Source organism: Embiotoca jacksoni, unplaced genomic scaffold, assembly GCF_022577435.1.
Source record: "Embiotoca jacksoni isolate LCO1_2020_lvr unplaced genomic scaffold, fEmbJac1.0.p SCAF_39, whole genome shotgun sequence".
NCBI lineage: Eukaryota > Metazoa > Chordata > Actinopteri > Embiotocidae > Embiotoca > Embiotoca jacksoni.
The window spans coordinates 730,187-750,775 of NW_027185391.1; the positions used below are offsets into that span (position 1 = coordinate 730,187).

The 20,589-nt window shown below is 45.6% G+C and overlaps 1 protein-coding gene across 5 annotated transcripts in view; it reads right to left on the reverse strand.

Moving 5' to 3' along the window:
* The window catches only part of sgsm2 (small G protein signaling modulator 2), a 124,111-nt gene that overhangs the window by 50,846 nt on the left and 52,676 nt on the right, over positions 1–20,589 (reverse strand). For all 5 annotated transcript variants that reach the window (XM_069166581.1, XM_069166584.1, XM_069166582.1 and 2 more), the window contains exon 3: positions 1–16. This exon is cut by the window's left edge and continues 153 nt beyond it. In XM_069166581.1, the coding sequence (XP_069022682.1) occupies positions 1–16 (16 nt within the window). The remainder of the gene's footprint in view (positions 17–20,589) is intronic.

Below are 20,589 nucleotides of genomic sequence, written 5' to 3' on the forward strand. Positions count from 1 at the left end.
CAGGCCTCGATAGCAGCTGTAGAGACGGGGGAGGAGAGACGGAGGAGGAGGGACGGGGGACGGGGAGGAGAGATGGAGGAGGAGAGACGGGGGAGGAGAGACAAAGGAGGAGAGACGGGGGAGGAGAGACGGCGGTTAATGTGGACGGAGACAGGAGAGAAGCAACATATCCAACAGGAGGTGGAGGACATCATAAGTATCTCCACAAGCCCAAGACTCAACTATCTCTGAATGTGTCTGGTGTCTCCAGCTGATGTCCAGGTTCCTCTGGACCGAATGTTTGAATGAAACAGCAGACAAAGAAGTGAAGGTAGAATATATGAACATTGTGAAAGCACTTTGAAACTGAACGAGTATGAAAGATGTCATTTATGTGCAAATGAGTTGACGTCAACATGCTGCTGCCGAATCAGAAGCAACACATTCAGTCCGTCTCTGCCTTACAATCAAAAACCAGACAATGCACAAGCACAGATGCATTATGGGTATGCCAACAGGACATTAGCAGGAACACAGAGGTGACCCAGAGAAATGCATCAACTCAGATGCAGAAAATGAGGGAGAACTGGAGGTTTCCAGCCTCTTCCTTGCCGTCCATTGGCCGCCTCCCTCCCCCTGGATTTACTCCATTAATGCTCGGCCATAATGAGCTTCTTACTGCTGATGGTGAAGGAAACATTGTGACACGATTATTCAAGCAAACGCAAACAGACTATTTGCCTCGTTCTCATTTCACTGTATGTTTTCAGATTGTTTTAATGAGTTTTTATTAGTAAACAAACATTTAATAACTGGTTTCTGCATTCATGCAAATGAGTCTCTGTGTAAACACAGCAGAGTCACCTAATGAATTTTAGCAGAAGAGCCCATCTGCAGTATGTCATTCATTTCAGCTTCGAGCCTCGTCGCTCTGCTTGCTTCTGCTCCGTCAGGCGAATCTGGTGGATAATATTACAATGGAATATAAATACCAAAAACAACATCATTCTTCTGATGCTGGAAGAACTGCTGCTTTATGGCTGCGATCGTCAGCTGTTTTTGGAGCAGAGAGGTTTCAGCTCCTAACGCTGAGCGTACAGTATCTTCACAGCAGATTAACACATGAACCCATGGAGAAGTATTGTTGCTAATACTTCTGTGGTGTAAAACCTTCCTTCATCCCATTAGAAGGGGATCGTCGGGATTAGCAGCGCTAAAGTTGAAGCTGAAGTGGAGGTTTACAGGCAGCGTGTAACCGTCTTGGAGGGAACATTAATGCTCGCTTGTTTCTGTGGAAACGCAGAAATGGAGTCGAGGATGCGCTCCCATGGGAGAGGCCGCACCCTCTCGCTCTGCCGCCTTCCCTCACGACCTGCCTGATAATTCATGTTTTGGGTGTTCGTGGCTCTGATGAATCATCAAATTATTTCTATTATGTGCATAATTGCCTTCATTCTTTGGTTGAGGAGGAAAACACGCAGGAATAAACGCTTTAATTTTGACATACGTGGGACCACAGCAGCAGAGGAACAGCTCATCCTAGCACTGCTGTAATATCATCACAATACACAACGTGCAGTGTTTCTGTTGGCCAAGCTCTGCAGCCACTCCCTACCGCTGGAAATAACTGGTAATAAATGATAATAACTGGGAATCAATTATGATAACTGGTAATAACTGGTGATAAATGATAATAACGGGAAATAACTGATCATATACTGGATATTTACGCTTGAGGTACATTGCATGCCATTTTACTTAGAACCATCTGAACTACCAAGAACTACTGTAAATAATCTCAATGGTCATCTCTGCTCCCCAGAAAACAGCTGACTTGGTTAACCTATTATATAACCAGTAGCTCCGCCCCAGAGATCTGATTGGTCAACTGAACATTATGAACAAATCATCATGACATCACATCCTGCTCATCACCAGAAACATCACTCCACCTCCTCAATGGGAACATAGAATTAGAACTGAGTTTCATATAACATGTAATATAATGTAGTTTCTACTTGTTATAGTTCTATTAAATGACCCATTTGGTGAAGTCGGGTCTCTTTTGGTCCTTTTTGGTCGCTCCGAGCACCCGTACCGTAACACCACGGATAGTCACGCACTTACAGTCCTAGAGGAGGCTAGCTGGACCGGTTTGGTTTGAACACATGACACGGAGCTAAAATGTTAAAAACACATGAGAACATGGATATCTTTAAGTCCTTTTTCTTTGAAAAAATTCAAAACATCAGAAACAATATTTCTACTTCCTTGACTGTTCCTGAACTTCCGCCTCCTAGCGTCAACTGTACTATAGTGTCCTTTGATATATTAACAACTACTTATGTGACTGAGATCATTGCCAAAATGAACAACTCCTCCTGCTCCCTTGACATCATTCTTACCAACTTCCTTAAAGAAATGCTGGCCATCACCGGCCCATTCCCAGTGAATCTATTCAACTCTTCCCTCTCATCTGGCATCACTCCTGATTATTTTAAAACAGCAGTTGTACAGCCTTTCCTTAAAAAACGTACACTCGACCCTGATACTCTGAATCATTTCCGGACAATTTCTGAACTCCCATTTCTTGCACAGGTCCTTGAAAAAATTGTAGCTGAACAAATTATTTCTTTTTTGAATGGCAATGGTCTCCTTGAAAAATTTCACTCAGGTTTTAGGAAGAGTCATAGTACAGAAACTGTACTCCTCAAGGTTTTAAATGATCTTCTTTTAGCAGCTGACTGTGCTCAACATACAATTTTACTCCTATTGGACCTTTCTACAGCTTTTGATACTGTTGATCATAGCATTTTAATTAAACGTCTTCATAATTGGGAGAGTATTTCAGCTTTGGTTTTAGATTGGTTTAAATCTTATCTGTCGGGGAGGTCATTCTGTGTAGAAATTGGGAATGTTAAATCAGCACCGGCACCGCTGCTACACGGAGATCCACAGGGTTCTGTCCTTGGACCGTTACTATTCACTATTTACATGCTGCCTCTCGGTCATGTCATAAAAAAACACAATATCAATTATCATTTCTACACCGATGATAGACAACTATATTTCTCCTTTGACAATAATCACACTAACCAACTAAGCAACCTCCACATGTGCATTGCAGAAATAAAAAACTGGATGGCATCAAACTTTCTACAGTTAAATCAGAAATTATCATTTCCTCCCATCTCGGCTAACGTTACTTCCTCCTGCAGAAACTTCACTGTAATCTTTGACAACCATCTCAACTTCCACCAGCACATCAACTCTGATGTCCAATCAGGTCTTTTTCAACTCAGGAAAATCTCAAAAATCATTTGTATCCCCTAATAACTCAGAAACAGTAATTCATGCTTTCATGTCATCAGACTGAGCTCGCTGATCAGTTTAGTGTTTCTATGTATTGTATTTCTTCAGTTGGAGACTAGAAATCCTCCATGCATCATGTGACACCAGCGCATCTCTCCGGATCACAACATCACATCTGGATGGATGTGAGCTGTGATTGATGACTTTAATAATGCTGACAGCTAACAGACACGGTGGATGTGTGCGTCTCTCCAGAACTGGACATCAGTTGTGTTGTTCTGTATGTGTGCAGAGCAGCATGGTCATGTGATATCACGTCATCAACACCTGTGTTACACGTGTGTTTGTGACCGCTGGTACAAAGAACACTTCGGATTCTGTCACCGTCCGAGACCAAAGATGCATCCGGTCCGGAGACACCAGCCGTTCTACTGGGACCTTCTGAGGGGAACGTTCACTGTGGGCCACCTGAACTGTGTCACCATGGCAACAGGCTTCTCCAATATAACGACACACCCGCCCGTCACAGCGCATTGAAAACATCGGTTATCATTCCCAACGACACAACTGTCGCTCCACAGCACCCCTACCGGCAGGATCTGGTATCAGCCGGGTCGGCGTGTTTCCACGGTGGAGGAGATCCGGCCCGAACGGCAGATGGTGCTGGACGCAGCTCCAGAGCTTGACTTCCAGGCAGCGCTCCGAGTTTGGCAGCAGAATGGAGGAACGCTTCACGGTGGACGGACGCCAGGTTTAAACCACGCTGGCTGGTTACAGACCGTTTCTGGACGTTTTGATCGCACCTCACAGATTTATTATAACACGAGATGACGTCACACTTCCTCCAGAACAGAGAGAATAATTTGCAGTCAGAGTTAACTGTTGATCGGCTGTGAGACTCCTGAGTACAGACCTTGGAGCACCAGAGGCTTCGGAAAGAGGGTGATGTGTTCAAAGTCTTGCAGGAATCCTGGTGGATGTCGCTGTGCTGCAACTCCCTGCTGAACAGCAGCTCTGTCATTTCACCGCCCAGAATTCAACACGCCCGACAGACACATTCAAATGTGTGTTTCAAATGTGTTTCATATTCATAAATTCATTAAAGTGTTCTTAGAGAGCCACTGTCATATTTTGCAATAATTGTATGGTTGTATTATCTTCATACATGTGTGACCGAGTGTCCTGGGTTCAATAACGGAGCACTTATAATATTGTAATAAGCGGAGTCGGGAGACCAGACATCTCATTCAGCCCACGGCTTCCCTTTTTATTTTGTGTTCCCCTTCTTTTCACCAGAGACGGGAGTTGCTTTACCTGTACGGCAATCCTGAAGGGACATATCATCTCCAATGCAAAACGATAAACATGAGACAGTCTGTTACATACGTCCCCCCCTCAATTAGAAACATCCCCGTTTCATAACCAGCAAACACGTGTAAAATTACACAAAATCTCAAGTCAACGAGCGAAAACAACAAATGACCCTAGATTACAGGAATAACCCAACTATGAATGGCACCCGAAATAGCAAAGCGAACAACGAAACATGACACAGTATGATTCAGAACAAATATAATGGCTAATCCACCCCAGGACTAATATCCCGGGTGGCAACCCAACAACAGTCAAAACAGAACATATTCTTGGAGGTGCGATGGAGGACGCACCACACGACCCCCGCTGGACCGTACAGGGTCAGGCTCTGCCCCACCCCCTCCAAGGCCAGTGCCCGACCGTCCTAGCACACGCTGCCCCACCCCCCCCACCCCCCCCCTCCAGGGAGGGAGGGTGATGTGTCAGCGACAGCCGGTGATGGTAGGGGCAGAGTGTACCGTTTCAGTCTATCATGGTGAACCACCTGGGCCCGGTCCAGCGGGTCAAGTGGGTTGACAATCCGGTATGTCAGGGCCGCCTCACCGCCTGAAGCCAGCACCTGCTCGACCCTGTATGGGCCCTTCCAGTGAGGTGCCAGTTTGGTGCGACTCTCAGTCGGGTTGTTAAGCCACACCAACGCGCTCTCTCCATAAGGACGATGGCAAACGTACTCATCATGATACAGTTTCTGTCTCTCATGAGCTTCTGTAGAATGAAGCCTCGCCGCACTGAAGGCTTTTTCCAGCCCCCCCACCAGAGATGGCACATACTCCGTCCGGCAGGACTCCAGGGCTCTGAGAAATCCCGACCCTGTCAGGAATTAGTCCTAACATCAGCTGGAACACGCGCCTCGCGTCTGTGCATGAGGAAGAATGGGGTGAAATGAGTACTGGCATGTCTGGATGTGTTGCAGGCAAATGCCACCTGCTTCACATAATCATCCCATTCACCTCCGTGCGAGAGCAGCATCTTCACCAGCTGATCAATCAGAGTCCGGTTATGACGCTCCACCATACTGTCTGATTTGGGGTTGTAGGCGGTAGCGCGTGTCTTTTTGATACCTAGCAACTTGCAGAGGCTCTGAATCACCTCTGCCTCAAATTGTCGGCCTTGGTCACTGTGCAGGACTTCAGGGATCCCATGCACTAGCACATAGTCATCAAACAGGCAGCGAGCCACTGTGTGAGCAGTCTGATTGGGCAGCGCGTACAGGTTAACAAATTTGGTGAAATAATCATCCACCACTAATATATATCTGTTCCCCCGTGAAGTTACAGGCAGCTCGAGGATATCTGCAGCCACCTGCTGTAGAGGGCGACTAACCTGGGACCCTCCCATGGGAGCCCTCTGCCTGGGAACTGGGGACCTGCGGGTTTGGCAGTCTCTGCACTGCTCACACCATTGTCTAATGTCTCTCAACATGAAGGGCCAATAGTAGGTCTGTCTGGCCTTCTCCCAAACTCGCTGTGCGGAAAAGTGTGCAGCAGCGGGGCCACCATGCAGCTGCTGAAGAAGCTCGGGCACCAGAGATGAGGGGATCACCACCTGAACGTGCCTCTCCCCCGTCGGAGAGAGTATAGTCCTGCAAAACAAACCATCAATGACTGACAGATGGTTGAATTCAGTCCACAGTTTCCTGAGGCAGAGTGAGGACCACCTAAGGTTTCTGCAAGGTGGTTTCCCTGTGTTTCGCTCCAACCAACCCAACACTGCACCAATTTCCGGGTCCTCGCGTTGCAACAGCTGTAGTTCAGAGTCACTGTGGCAAAGAGAATATGCCGGCCGCCGTTCCATGAGCGCCTCCTCATCCCCTGGCAGCTCTGATTCGACCACAGATCCTGCAGCACACACATTTGACAGCGAGCCTGCCTGATCTCTGGAGACCAGAGACTCAGGCCGGCGAGACAAGGCATCTGCGTTTTTGTGGCGTGAACCATCTTTGTGAATAATGGTCCAGTTGAATGGGTCAAGCTCCAAAACCCGTCCCTTCGTCGTACCCTTCATACTTCGCCATACCCTTCGGCCCCTTCGTCCTGTAGGATCGTTGTCCATGACCATTTTTCTGAACCAAAGCAGCGGGCGATGATCCGAGATGATGGTGAATGCAGAGAGACCCACTTAGTGTTTAAATTCACGCACGGCCCATACTATGGCCCAGAGCTCCCTGTCGAACATGGACCATCTTTTCTGTGTGCGTGTAAGAGCCTGGCTGGCATAAGCTACGACTCGTTCAGGCCCCTCCACCTGTTGGGCCAGTACTGCACCAACCGAGTCTTTGGAAGCATCCGTGTATATCTTGAATGGGAGTGCAAAGTTAGGTTGTGTCACCACAGGAGCGGAGGTGAGCACCTGCTTGAAAAACGTGAAAGCTGTTTCACACTCTGCATCCCATTTGAAAGGCACATTTTTGCTCGCCAGGTGGTTCAGCGGTGCAGCATACTGGGAAAAATTCCTCACAAATCTCTTGTAGTATGAGCACAGGCCCACAAAGGCTCTGACTTCAGATGGGTTGCAGGGAGTTGGCCAGTTTCTCACCTTTTCGGTGTTGCGGGGGTCAGGTTGGAGCCCCTGTCTGGAGACCACGTGGCCTAAGAACACCACATGGTCCCGGGCCAAGTGGCATTTTCTGTGATTGAGTTTCAGGCCCGAACCCTGTATTCTGGGAAGGACCTCCCTCAAGTGGGCCAGGTGGTCTTCAAAGATGCGACTGTAAATCAGTATATCATCCAAATACACCATGCAGATGTGCCAAGGCAGACCCCGCAGGATCAGCTCCATCATGCGTTGAAAGGTGGCAGGAGAGTTGGTCAGGCCCATAGGCATGGCGCACCACTGGTACTGGCCTGTCGTGAAGGCCGTTTTTTCACCATCCTCCTCGGCCACTTCCACTTGCCAGTAGCCATTTGAAAAGTCGAGTGTGCTGAACCAAGTTGAGCCAGCCAGGGCGTCCAGGCTGTCATCCACCCGTGGAAGTGGGTGGGAATCCTTGACTGTCACAGAATTAAGGCACCGATAGTCAATGCAAAACCTCCATTGTCCCCCTTTCTTTTTAACAAGCACCACTGGTGACGCCCAGGGGCTGCAGCTCTCCTCCACTAGACCATCAGCCAGTCGACCAGCCACCTGCCATTCTATCTCTGACCGCTTCTCCGGAGACGCCCGATAGGCGTGCTGCTTAATGGGGTGATGGTCACCAGTCTTAATGTGGTGTTTAACGAGTGTGCACCTGCCTGTATTCCCATCCGTCGGGCTGAACACATCACCGAATCTCTGTAGCAGTTCAGACAGTTTTGCTTTCTGTTGCTCTGTAATCGGTGATTCCTCCAGCGTGATGGGGAGAGCAGCAGGCTGTGGCTGAACTGAATCCACCTCTGGGGAATGAATGAGTGGCATAATATCGGACTTTTCAAGTGGGTAGAACTCACCCATGTGCAACCCTTGCTTGAGCTCCACAGTCTTCCCTGTGGGATTGAAGACACGAGCCACAGTCACCGCCGTCCTTTACGGCGGTGACTGTGTGGGCAACCACTAGTCCAGTCGTTTCTGGGATGTTAGGCTCTAGGTAGCCCTCAAACTCTTTAGCAGGCAAGCCAGCAGTGATAGGCGAGAGAACATTCACTGGCACCAGGGCCTTGCTCAGAGGGGGAATGGTCATGACTCCAGCCAGGGACACGTTACAGCATTCAGGGACTAATTCTCCACCCCCGCAACAGGGGCACTGTAGCGTCCCATAACTGCAACACACCCCGTCCCCAGTCCAGCAGTGCATGGTTCTTAGCCAGGAAGTCCAGACCCAGTAGGACCGTTTGAGTGGACTCTCGCAGGACATGAAAGGTGTGTTGCCAACAGGTGGGGCCCAAGCGGAAAGTCACCACAATAGTGCCCAAAGTGTCCAATATCTGTCCATTAACTGCACGCGAGTCGATATAGTTCTTTTTCATTGGTCGGTTCCGCAGGGCAGGAACTGACGTACGAAAGTCGGCACTAGTCAATGACACAGTCGCTCCTGAGTCAACTAATATGGACACTTCAGTGCCTTCAACCACACCTCTAACGTAGGAGATAGGGTGGTTCACACTGTCCATCTCAGCAATATTCTCAGATATCGGCGGCTGTAAGGAGCCCTCAACTGGTGTAGCTGGTGTCAGGGCTTCGACACCAGCTACTGACCATTTCCCTGATGATCCTGTTGCTGTGGCAGGAAACGCACGCCGCGCCTCCTTGGCTCCTCCACCTGCCGGGCCTGCCGCCCCGGACTGGGGCTCCTGTCTCCAGGCCGCGTGGGAGGGGGCGACACCCCTCTCAAAGCAGCATCCAAACCGCCAAGGAAGCGTCGAAACTTCTCTTCCCGCTGCGCTTCGGTCCCATAGTCCGGGAATGCCTCCAAGACCAGTCGGCTCACATCGGTGGCATATACCTCCAAGCTCTTGCCCGGAGCACGCATGCGAGCCACCAGGCTGGCTCTGAAGCGGTCCATAAACTGTCTCTGTCCAAATGCCAAGCCGAGTCTTTCTTTAACAGCAGCATAATCCGACTTAACTGCATCCGGAAGGCTGTCCACACAGTAGAAAAGCCCAGTATTTTACACCTTCAGGTAGAAACACCCAATATTACATATGATGCAGAAACACGCAAAATGGACAACGCGTGTTAAACTGCACATTTAGAAGATGCAGTCCTCGCTGCACGTCGTCAGTAGATCTGATGGACGTTTGCAGGTGGTGTGAAGTTTGGAGGTGATTTTACACACAGACCTTCAGTAAATCAGACCTTTAGAACATTTAGTCAGTTACGTGGTTCCTTAAAATCTTGTTTCTCATGAAGAAGCAGTGTTATGTCATTATTACAGGATTCTGTTCTCTCATCTCTTCACAGGATATTTCTGCTTTAACTAAACATTGTGTAAACGTGACCGAACACATCCGGTCGCTACAGAGAGAACACAGGATTAACCGTAGTTTAGAAAGACACACACGCGTGTATATAAGGTCATACAAGTCACGGTGCAGAGACCTGAAGGCGTTCACCTCCATCTCCCTCCGACCGGATGGAGGTGGAGGTCGTGTGCCAGGAAGAACGGGATGAAGATCCCGACTCAGAGGTCTGTTGTAAATGAGAGGTTTCAGCTACTCAGTTATTCATTTTACAAAAATATCTCAAATTTCTGATGTGTTTTGGAGGAAATCCAATCAAAAGGACAAGCCATGCTGATGGGATTGTTTTTTATATACTTTCAAATGTTATAACATTTATTGTAATTAGCTGGGAGAAACTGTCTGTGTGAACAAACACGAGACATTCACATCACAGAAAAACATTCAGCCACCAAAATGAAATCAGCAGCGGCTTCGTTTCTCAGAGTTCAGCTGGTGAATGAGGAAGCAGGAAGTCACTGAGGTCTCACACTGTCCTTCATTTACTCCACAATGTTGTGTAAGAGGCTTCAGTGTGTGTGTGTGTGTGTGTGTGTGTGTGTGTGTGTGTGTGTGTGTGTGTGTGAGACAGCCAGATAAAGTTCTCTTCATGATCATTGATCTCCACATCATTTCAACTCCTCAGCTCTCATCAGCTCCACAACACAAACCTCAGCACTTTTTTTCACCTCTCTTCTATATTTGATGACGAGGCGACGTGTGGAGCGACTGCATCGATATCTAATCAACGTGTGAGCGGTGGCGACATCGGAGGAGGAGGACCAAGAAACACGGATGCTTGTCAGGAGTTTGTCTCCGTGATTTCATCATCCTGCAAACTATCTGCAAGCGTCTGCAGTGAAGTGAAGGAAGCCGACACATGAACCTGATTACATCTGCTTAAAGCCCACTGATCAATAAAGAGCAGCACGGATACCGTAAGAAGCGTTTTTCATTAAGACTGTAATGAATATGAGCCTCACGGTCACCCTCGGCACGAAGCTAATAACAAACGGGTTCCCTTCTAGCTCCCTCTGTTCATCTAACAGCTTCCTGCCACCAGGGCGGGGGGGAAATACTGGCATCAACACCCGGCAACTAACTTTTATTGGAAGGAGTGGCGACCATCTTGGAACATGGATGCGAGTTCTCCCAAGACATCCAAACTGGAACTCACCCATGCACCCACTCTGAGCACCGCACAGGAAAAACACGAGATGTGAAAAGATCCCAGTGCAGTGAGACAGAAACCTGGAGAGAAACGTGTCACGAAGACCATCCTGGAACTCGTGAATGACTCTGACATTCAGGATGCTTTTATCTGCAACACTGAACATATATTTACACCCTGTGTGACTTCCAGGAGGGAAATGTAAAGTGGTGGTGTGTTTCAGTAGGTGTGTAAGACTGACAGCAGGTCAGCAGCACACGGAAACCTGTATAATAATGGAGTTAGTCAGCTGGTGCTGCAGCAGAGGAAACGTCTCCTCCAACGAACATCAGACCGACGAGCAGAGACTCGACACCAGACGTACGCTGCCGGCGTGCACGATGTCGGAGTATTCACAGATTTCTGTCACGAGGTACAGACGTTTATCTGGGGGCGGCAGGGTTGCCATGGACACCGGTCCTGATCAGAGGAACACCTGACGCCTCGCTACAGCCTCTCGTGACTTCTGACTTCGTTGAATTTACTGTGAAGGAGAACAAACTGTTCACTACCGTTGTTCATGTCTGACAGGCTGGACCGATGCTACAGTACAAATGCCGACCCGTCGGTCCAGGAAACACCAACAATCTAAAATAAAAACTTCAGCTGTGTGACATAAAGAAACATGAAGTACCTGCCTGACATCTGCATGTTAACTCTGTTCATCAAGTCGCTCCAAGAAATCCTGCCATTGCAATAATCTCCGCTATATTTGCAGGAGTTTCAATTTTTTTTAAATTACTAAAATTTTTCCACAAATAATTTCGTCATCAGATTCTGAGCTGAAAGTATTGAAACATAAAGTAAATATTTTAAAACAAAACTCTCTTTATTGATAAAAATAACTCCTCATTTCCAACCAGAAAGTCTCTGCTCCTGTTTTCATCTCCAAATAAAACTCTGTTCACCGGAGGAACAGGAACAAGAGGAGAAACAGGAACAAGAGGAGAAACAGGAAGTGACGGGGTTCGTGGGAAATGTGTTCTTCACATTAAAATGATGATTAAATGTTTGTGATCAAAGGAAGTGATTCCATATTACTGGATGTTAAATGAGTTTTCTCCACACGTCCAGTTGTCAGAGACGTCTCTTTGTTTGTTTCATCCAGCAGGTCTATGTGTTGAATGAACATGAATTAAACAGCATCTAAAGCTCTTATTTTGACAGCTGATGTAGTCCTTGTTTCTATATTCCAGTCACAGACGCTCTGTTCTGGAAACATACGCAGCTTTTAGGACCTTTTAGGACCTTTTGGGAACTTTTATCTCCACGGTTCTCTAAGTTCAATAAATATATTGAAAAGATTAGAACTAAAATATTTCTGTGATGTGCAGCAGGGTTATTATCACAGGATTACTTTCTCAGGTAGTCCTTTAAAAAAGAAAAATCACATTTCTTTCTTTCACTCTGGAGGGAGTGTTTATCTCAGCTGCAGGATGATAGGCCTTGTAATATCCTCGGAGTATTCTTCACGTGTCTGTGAAAACATCCTTTTTTTACAAGCTGTACAGGCCAGAAAACCTGCATCCAACACAGATTGAGAGGTGGTGGTTCACCTGCTGTAGAACATATCAGCCTCTGAGAGGTGGTGGTTCACCTGCTGTAGAACATTTCAGCCTCTGAGAGGTGGTGGTTCACCTGCTGTAGAACCCATCAGCCTCTGAGAGGTGGTGGTTCACCTGCTGTAGAACCCATCAGCCTCTGAGAGGTGGTGGTTCACCTGCTGTAGAACCCATCAGCCTCTGAGAGGTGGTGGTTCACCTGCTGTAGAACATTTCAGCCTCTGAGAGGTGGTGGTTCACCTGCTGTAGAACCCATCAGCCTCTGAGAGGTGGTGGTTCACCTGCTGTAGAACCCATCAGCCTCTGAGAGGTGGTGGTTCACCTGTTGTAGAACATTTCAGCCTCTGAGAGGTGGTGGTTCACCTGTTGTAGAACATTTCAGCCTCTGAGAGGTGGTGGTTCACCTGCTGTAGAACCCATCAGCCTCTGAGAGGTGGTGGTTCACCTGTTGTAGAACATTTCAGCCTCTGAGAGGTGGTGGTTCACCTGTTGTAGAACATTTCAGCCTCTGAGAGGTGGTGGTTCACCTGTTGTAGAACATTTCAGCCTCTGAGAGGTGGTGGTTCACCTGCTGTAGAACCCATCAGCCTCTGAGAGGTGGTGGTTCACCTGCTGTAGAACATTTCAGCCTCTGAGAGGTGGTGGTTCACCTGCTGTAGAACATTTCAGCCTCTGAGAGGTGGTGGTTCACCTGTTGTAGAACATTTCAGCCTCTGAGAGGTGGTGGTTCACCTGTTGTAGAACATTTCAGCCTCTGAGAGGTGGTGGTTCACCTGTTGTAGAACATTTCAGCCTCTGAGAGGTGGTGGTTCACCTGCTGTAGAACCCATCAGCCTCTGAGAGGTGGTGGTTCACCTGTTGTAGAACATTTCAGCCTCTGAGAGGTGGTGGTTCACCTGTTGTAGAACATTTCAGCCTCTGAGAGGTGGTGGTTCACCTGCTGTAGAACATTTCAGCCTCTGAGAGGTGGTGGTTCACCTGCTGTAGAACCCATCAGCCTCTGAGAGGTGGTGGTTCACCTGTTGTAGAACATTTCAGCCTCTGAGAGGTGGTGGTTCACCTGTTGTAGAACATTTCAGCCTCTGAGAGGTGGTGGTTCACCTGTTGTAGAACATTTCAGCCTCTGAGAGGTGGTGGTTCACCTGTTGTAGAACATTTCAGCCTCTGAGAGGTGGTGGTTCACCTGCTGTAGAACCCATCAGCCTCTGAGAGGTGGTGGTTCACCTGCTGTAGAACATTTCAGCCTCTGAGAGGTGGTGGTTCACCTGTTGTAGAACATTTCAGCCTCTGAGAGGTGGTGGTTCACCTGCTGTAGAACATTTCAGCCTCTGAGAGGTGGTGGTGTTGACAGTGGTAGAAGAAGAAGGAGCAGACAGCAGAGGAGTGAGAGATGCAGCAGGAGTGCATCGGGCCTCAGTTCTCTTCAGGAGGAAGGACAGTAAAGAAAGTTTTATAGCCACTAGATTTATTCAACTGTGATGAGGTCATTCATCCTCTCTTCATCTGTTATTGCCTCACTTATATTTATCCACTAATATTTACTTTGCATGCAAACCCCTACAAGGACCGATAGCTGTAACCCGACTGCACCACAGGCCTGTCAATCAAACAGACACGCCCCCAAAAACAGGTCTTTTTGAATCTTATTTTCTAATGAATGAGGGATTATTTTCAGGAGTAAAACATAGTCATCTTGACATGTTAAATACATGACTTCGTCTCTCCACTGGTAATTACCGTAATCTGATTAGCATTATATTTTTCATCTCCATGTGTGCTTTGACATTTTGATCAGCGGACATTTCCAATTAAACTCTGTGTGAATGTAAGTGGGCTGAAGTAGACGCTGCCCTTTCATTAGAGCCCCCCCCATCCTCTGTCTCATCTGTTTGTCTGTCTGCAGCGTGGAGCCCACATGTCCGTCGGGTGGCAGGTCATTACATGACCATGAGTTTCCTAATGAGCCTATTAGCTGCTTCAGGCCATCCTTTCCTCTCTTACTCACCATCTTCTTCTCCTGCTCCACTCCTCCATACTTTCCCAGTTAATCATATCATGTCCTTTTTCTAACCCCTAATCACTAATTATCGCCTCGTTTTTCATCTCCCTGTGTCTCTCACTCCTCTGACGTGGACATGCAGAGCTTCGCCTGCAGGATCTAACAGCTGCTGGCTGCTGTAGTTACACGCTTCATTAAAGGCTGTTTTTTCTTTCTTTGAAATTTTCTTTTTCATTTATCAAGTAATTGTTTTTGTTCAACAGTTTTGCTGAAGCAAAACCTGGATTATTGAGAGGAGCTCTGCTCTGAGGTCTCTTTCGCTGGAACTATTCAGTCCCTCCATGATGTTTTTGTGATTGTTACGATCAGAAATGTTTGATTTTGCGGTGGATTTTATCAGAAATGTTGATGTAGTTTGTGGAGATTTAGGTGAGTTTTTTGTGGAAAATTGCAGGAATTAGAAAAAACTGCAAGTTGAGAAAAAAAAGCACTTAAAGCACTACCTGATAAAGGAATACATATGTAATCACTTCCTGTGATAATAATCCTGCTGCACATCACAGAAATATGTATTTATTTACTGAACTTAAATCACACAAAAACATAAACATACTAAAAGGTCCTAAAAGCTGCGTATGTTTCCAGAACAGAGCGTCTGTGACTGGAATATAGAAACAAGGACGACATCAGCTGTCAAAATAAGAGCTTTAGATGCTGTTTAATTCATGTTCATTCAACACATAGACCTGCTGGATGAAACAAACAAAGAGACGTCTCTGACAACTGGACGTGTGGAGAAAACTCATTTAACATCCAGTAATATGGAATCACTTCCTTTGATCACAAACATTTAATCATCATTTTAATGTGAAGAACACATTTCCCACAAACCCCGTCACTTCCTGTTTCTCCTCTTGTTCCTGTTCCTCCGGTGAACAGAGTTTTATTTGGAGATTAAAACAGGAGCAGAGACTTTCTGGTTGAAATGAGGAGTTATTTTTATTAAGAGTTTTGTTTGAAAAGATTTACTTTATGTCGTTAATACTTTCAGCTCAGATTCTGATGACGACATTTTTTTTGTGGAAAAATAGCGTGAATTTAAAAAAATTGCAAACTCCTGGAAATATTGGAGTTTGCTTGAATTTGGGTTAATTATTGCAAATTCCTGAAGGGACTGATTATTTCTCAGTTCTGAGATCGGTGGGAGGAAGTTCCCTCTTTTCTGCGTCCTCGTCGGGGGAACCTAGAACCTTTTAAGTGTAACTGTAACTTTTTTATCTCCTCCCTCTTCCTGGGTCCTCTCCCCGTTACCATAGCAACTGTGGTGACACACAGGAACACAAGACAACCGCCGGGTTTACACACAGTAAACTAACAGTAAACTACCAACGAAGCCTTAAAACAGCAGGAGAACGTTTCAACTGGAGGAAACAGTACTGACAAATGGAGCAGGATCGTCAGGGACAACACACAGGTAATGTGAGGTGAGGTGAGGTGAGGTGAGGTGAGGTGAGGTCAGGTCAGGTCAGACCGCACAGTTAAAAGAGTACTGGGTGTGTTTCATGCACAGTGATTTTTTGCAGAAAAGTGTGAGAATGACTGGAGATGTCACATTGAACACATTCTTCTATTTCTGTGACAATTTTCTGTTTAATGCATGTAAATGGTAAAAACATGAGACTGCTGATGAAGCTCAGAATCTCCATTTCAGGGCTGTCTAAGTTCCAGGACACTCTCTCTCTCTCTCTCTCACACACACACACACACACACACACAAATAAAATGGATGATACCATAACAAGTTCTGCTCTGCACAGAAGAGAAATCACACATTACACAACGTGACTCGCCCATGCATGAGGCTAATGAGGGTGAGTTATGTGATTGGTTCGAATGTTGTGGAGAAGTTTTGGACTCCTACACACAGTCGCAGTTACACAACAGTGAAGTCCGACCACGCAAAGAGACTGGCCAACAAACATCCTGTGGGTTCCTATCTTTATCTGCAGGAAACACCAGGGGTGCCACTCAAATCTCCTCGGTCAGCCAAGATAAGTGGGTCATTAATATTAAGGCAATGACATGCAGAGGAGACGAGCCTGACCATTCACTACTGTGTAATGAGGACCTGATGGGGGCGGAAACAACCAAAAAAGAATTACAATATGCCCCATAGAGTCCCATCCCAATTTGTGATACTCGAAAAATGGTTTAGACCTTCTTGTATTTTTCTCACCTCTAGATAGGGCTGGGTACAGAGCCCGGAAGGGGACATAGAGAGAAAACAAATGTAAATTGTGCAAATGAAATACTAGACATGGCCACAAAACACTAAACGGAGGCCACGAAACAATAAACGGAGGGCACTAAATACTAAACGGAGGACACTAAATACTAAATGGAGGACACTAAACACTAAACGGAGGACACTAAATACTAAACCGAGGACACGAAATACAAAACGGAGGACACTAAATACTAAACCGAGGACACTAAATACTAAACGGAGGCCACGAAACAATAAACGGGGGACACTAAACACTGAACGGAGGACACTAAATACTAAACGGAGGACACTAAATACAAAATGGACACTAAATACTTGACGGAGGACACTGAACACAAAATACTAAACGGAGGCCACGAAACAATAAACGGAGGAAACTAAACACTAAATGGAGGACACTAAACACTAAATACTAAACGGAGGACATTAAATACTAAATGGAGGACACTAAATACTAAACGTTGGACACTAAACGGAGGACACTAAATACAAAATGGAGGACACGAAATACTAAACTGAGGACACTAAATATAAAACGGAGGACACTAAATACTAAACCGAGGACACTAAATACTAAACCGAGGACACTAAATACTAAACATTATGGTACAGTTGAAACCAGAAGTTTACATACACTGTGCAAAAAGACACATAACACTTTTTTTCTCACTGTCTGAAGTTAAATCAGACTAAACCTCTCCTGTTTCAGGTCCGTTAGGATTACCAACATTATTTAACTTTTGCTAAATGTCACAATAATGAGAAGAGAGTATTTTAGAGAATTTTTCATTACTTTCTTCAAGGTCAAAAGTTTACATCCAGTTCCTTAGTATTTAGTAGCATTGCCTTTGAACTGCATGACTTGGGTCAAACGTTTTGGGTATCCTTCCACAAGCTTCTTACAGTACTCTGATGGAATTCTGGCCCATTCCTCCTGACAGAACTGGTGGAACCAGACTTGTGGAGCTCCACGATTCTCTCCCTGATTTCTTGGCTGATTTCTTTTGACTTTCCCATGATTTCAAACAAGGAAGCAGAGTGTTTGAGGTGTGGCCTTAAAATACATCCCCAGGTGTGCCTTCAATTAACTCACATGTTGTCAGTTAACCTATCAGGAGCTTCAACAGCCATGACATCATCATCTGGGCTTGCCCACGTTGTTTAAAGACATAGTACTTTTGGTGGATGTAAACTTTTGACCTCAAAGAAAGTAATATAAAATTCTCTAAGAAATTCTCTTTCTCATTATTGTGACATTTAGCAAAAGTTAAATAATTTTGGTAATCCTAACGGACCTGAAACAGGAGAGGTTTAGTCTGATTTAACTTCAGACAGTGAGAAAAAAAAGTGTTGTGTCTTTTTGCACAGTGTATGTAAACTTCTGGTTTCAACTGTATACATCGTTAGTTTCCATGCTTTGACGTTGGGATGAAGAGGGGTGATGTTATCTACCTGGACGGGAGGACAAGCTACGTATGGCTCACTGACGCTGATGATATTTAACATGCATTAATGCAGCAGCAATTATGCTAATTAAAATTTCATTAAAATGAAAGCGTGAGTGTTGATATATCACCTGGATATCAAAATTTGGTACCAAGTGACAATTTGTTAACTAGATTGTACTATAGTGGAAAATAGTATCTATAGCGCTCTTATTATTACTGAAGGTTCATCTTCTGTGTAACTTACAGAACCTAATATTATGACATATTTTAACATCGGCCCAAATATTAGTCAATATATGGTAAGTGGGGTTGGTCTTATAATCGACAACTGGACTATCATGTAATGATATTAATTGTAATTTGTAGTGTGACCTCTGTAGAGTGTGCAGCTTTACGACTTGTATGTAGCATGAATGTTGCGTTGCGAGTGTCCGTATTTTAGAGTCTTTCAGAATTTTTTTGGACCTAAATATAAATAGTAAGGCCCGTCTGACCTTCAAGAGAATTATGGGTGTCACAGATGACGCTAACAAAACCCTCACTGTCAGAGAAAATAACTGTTACTGTTGATGTTCAGTATTAAACACATCTTCATCTGGTTAATCCATCCAGCCATCCATTATCAATACCCACTTTATCCTGAACAGGGTCACGGGGGGGCGGAGCAGGTCACCAGTCCATCACAGGACCACATAGAGACAGACAGAAACAAAGACCGTTCACACTCTCATTTACACCTCAGGGATATTTGTAGAACCACCAATTAACCTGAGACACATGTCTTTTGGACAGTGGGAGGAAGCAGGCACATGGAGAACATGCACACTCCGCACGGGTGGACGGACGGTTGGATGGATGGATGGATGGATGGATGGATGGACGGAGGGACGGACGGACGGACGGATGGATAGTTACTTTATTAATCCCCAAAGGGAAATGTTTTCGCTACAGCAGCATTTATAGATACAGGAAAGAAATAAAATAACAGTAAAAAATATTAAATATAAAAATGCACAGTATATACAATAAAATAGAATAGAATAATAAAATTAAAACTAACTAAACAACACTGCAAAGTTGTTTTTTGTTTTTTTAAATATTTAAACAACCAAGAAACACAGACAACAGTGTTATTGTTGTGTGATGGATTTTACCAGAGGTGAGTTATTGTACAGTCTTATTGCAGTGGACAGGAATGATCTCCTGTATCGGGAATGATCTCCTGTATCTGGAATGATCTCCTGTATCTGGAATGATCTCCCGCACCGGGAATGAATGATCTCCTGTATCTGGAATGATCTCCTGTATCTGGAATGATCTCCAGTATCGGGAATGATCTCCTGTATCTGGAATGATCTCCTGTATCTGGAATGATCTCCTGTATCGGGAATGATCTCCAGTATCTGGAATGATCTCCAGTATCGGGAATGATCTCCTGTATCTGGAATGATCTCCTGTATCAGGAATGATCTCCTGTATCTGGAATGATCTCCTGTATCGGGAATGATCTCCAGTATCTGGAATGATCTCCAGTATCTGGAATGATCTCCAGTATCGGGAATGATCTCCTGTATCTGGAATGATCTCCTGTATCTGGAATGATCTCCTGTATCAGGAATGATCTCCTGTATCAGGAATGATCTCCTGTATCGGGAATGATCTCCCGCACCGGGAATGAATGATCTCCTGTATCTGGAATGATCTCCAGTATCTGGAATGATCTCCTGTATCGGGAATGATCTCCTGTATCGGGAATGATCTCCTGTATCTGGAATGATCTCCTGTATCTGGAATGATCTCCTGTATCAGGAATGATCTCCTGTATCTGGAATGATCTCCAGTATCTGGAATGATCTCCAGTATCTGGAATGATCTCCAGTATCTGGAATGATCTCCTGTATCAGGAATGATCTCCTGTATCTGGAATGATCTCCTGTATCGGGAATGATCTCCCGCACTGGGAATGAATGATCTCCTGTATCTGGAATGATCTCCTGTATCTGGAATGATCTCCAGTATCTGGAATGATCTCCTGTATCGGGAATGATCTCCCGCACCGGGAATGAATGATCTCCCGTATCGGGAATGATCTCCTGTATCGGGAATGATCTCCAGTATCTGGAATGATCTCCTGTATCTGGAATGATCTCCTGTATCTGGAATGATCTCCTGTATCAGGAATGATCTCCTGTATCTGGAATGATCTCCTGTATCGGGAATGATCTCCAGTATCTGGAATGATCTCCTGTATCGGGAATGATCTCCTGTATCTGGAATGATCTCCTGTATCGGGAATGATCTCCTGTATCTGGAATGATCTCCTGTATCTGGAATGATCTCCTGTATCGGGAATGATCTCCAGTATCTGGAATGATCTCCTGTATCTGGAATGATCTCCTGTATCGGGAATGATCTCCCGCACCGGGAATGAATGATCTCCTGTATCTGGAATGATCTCCTGTATCTGGAATGATCTCCTGTATCAGGAATGATCTCCTGTATCAG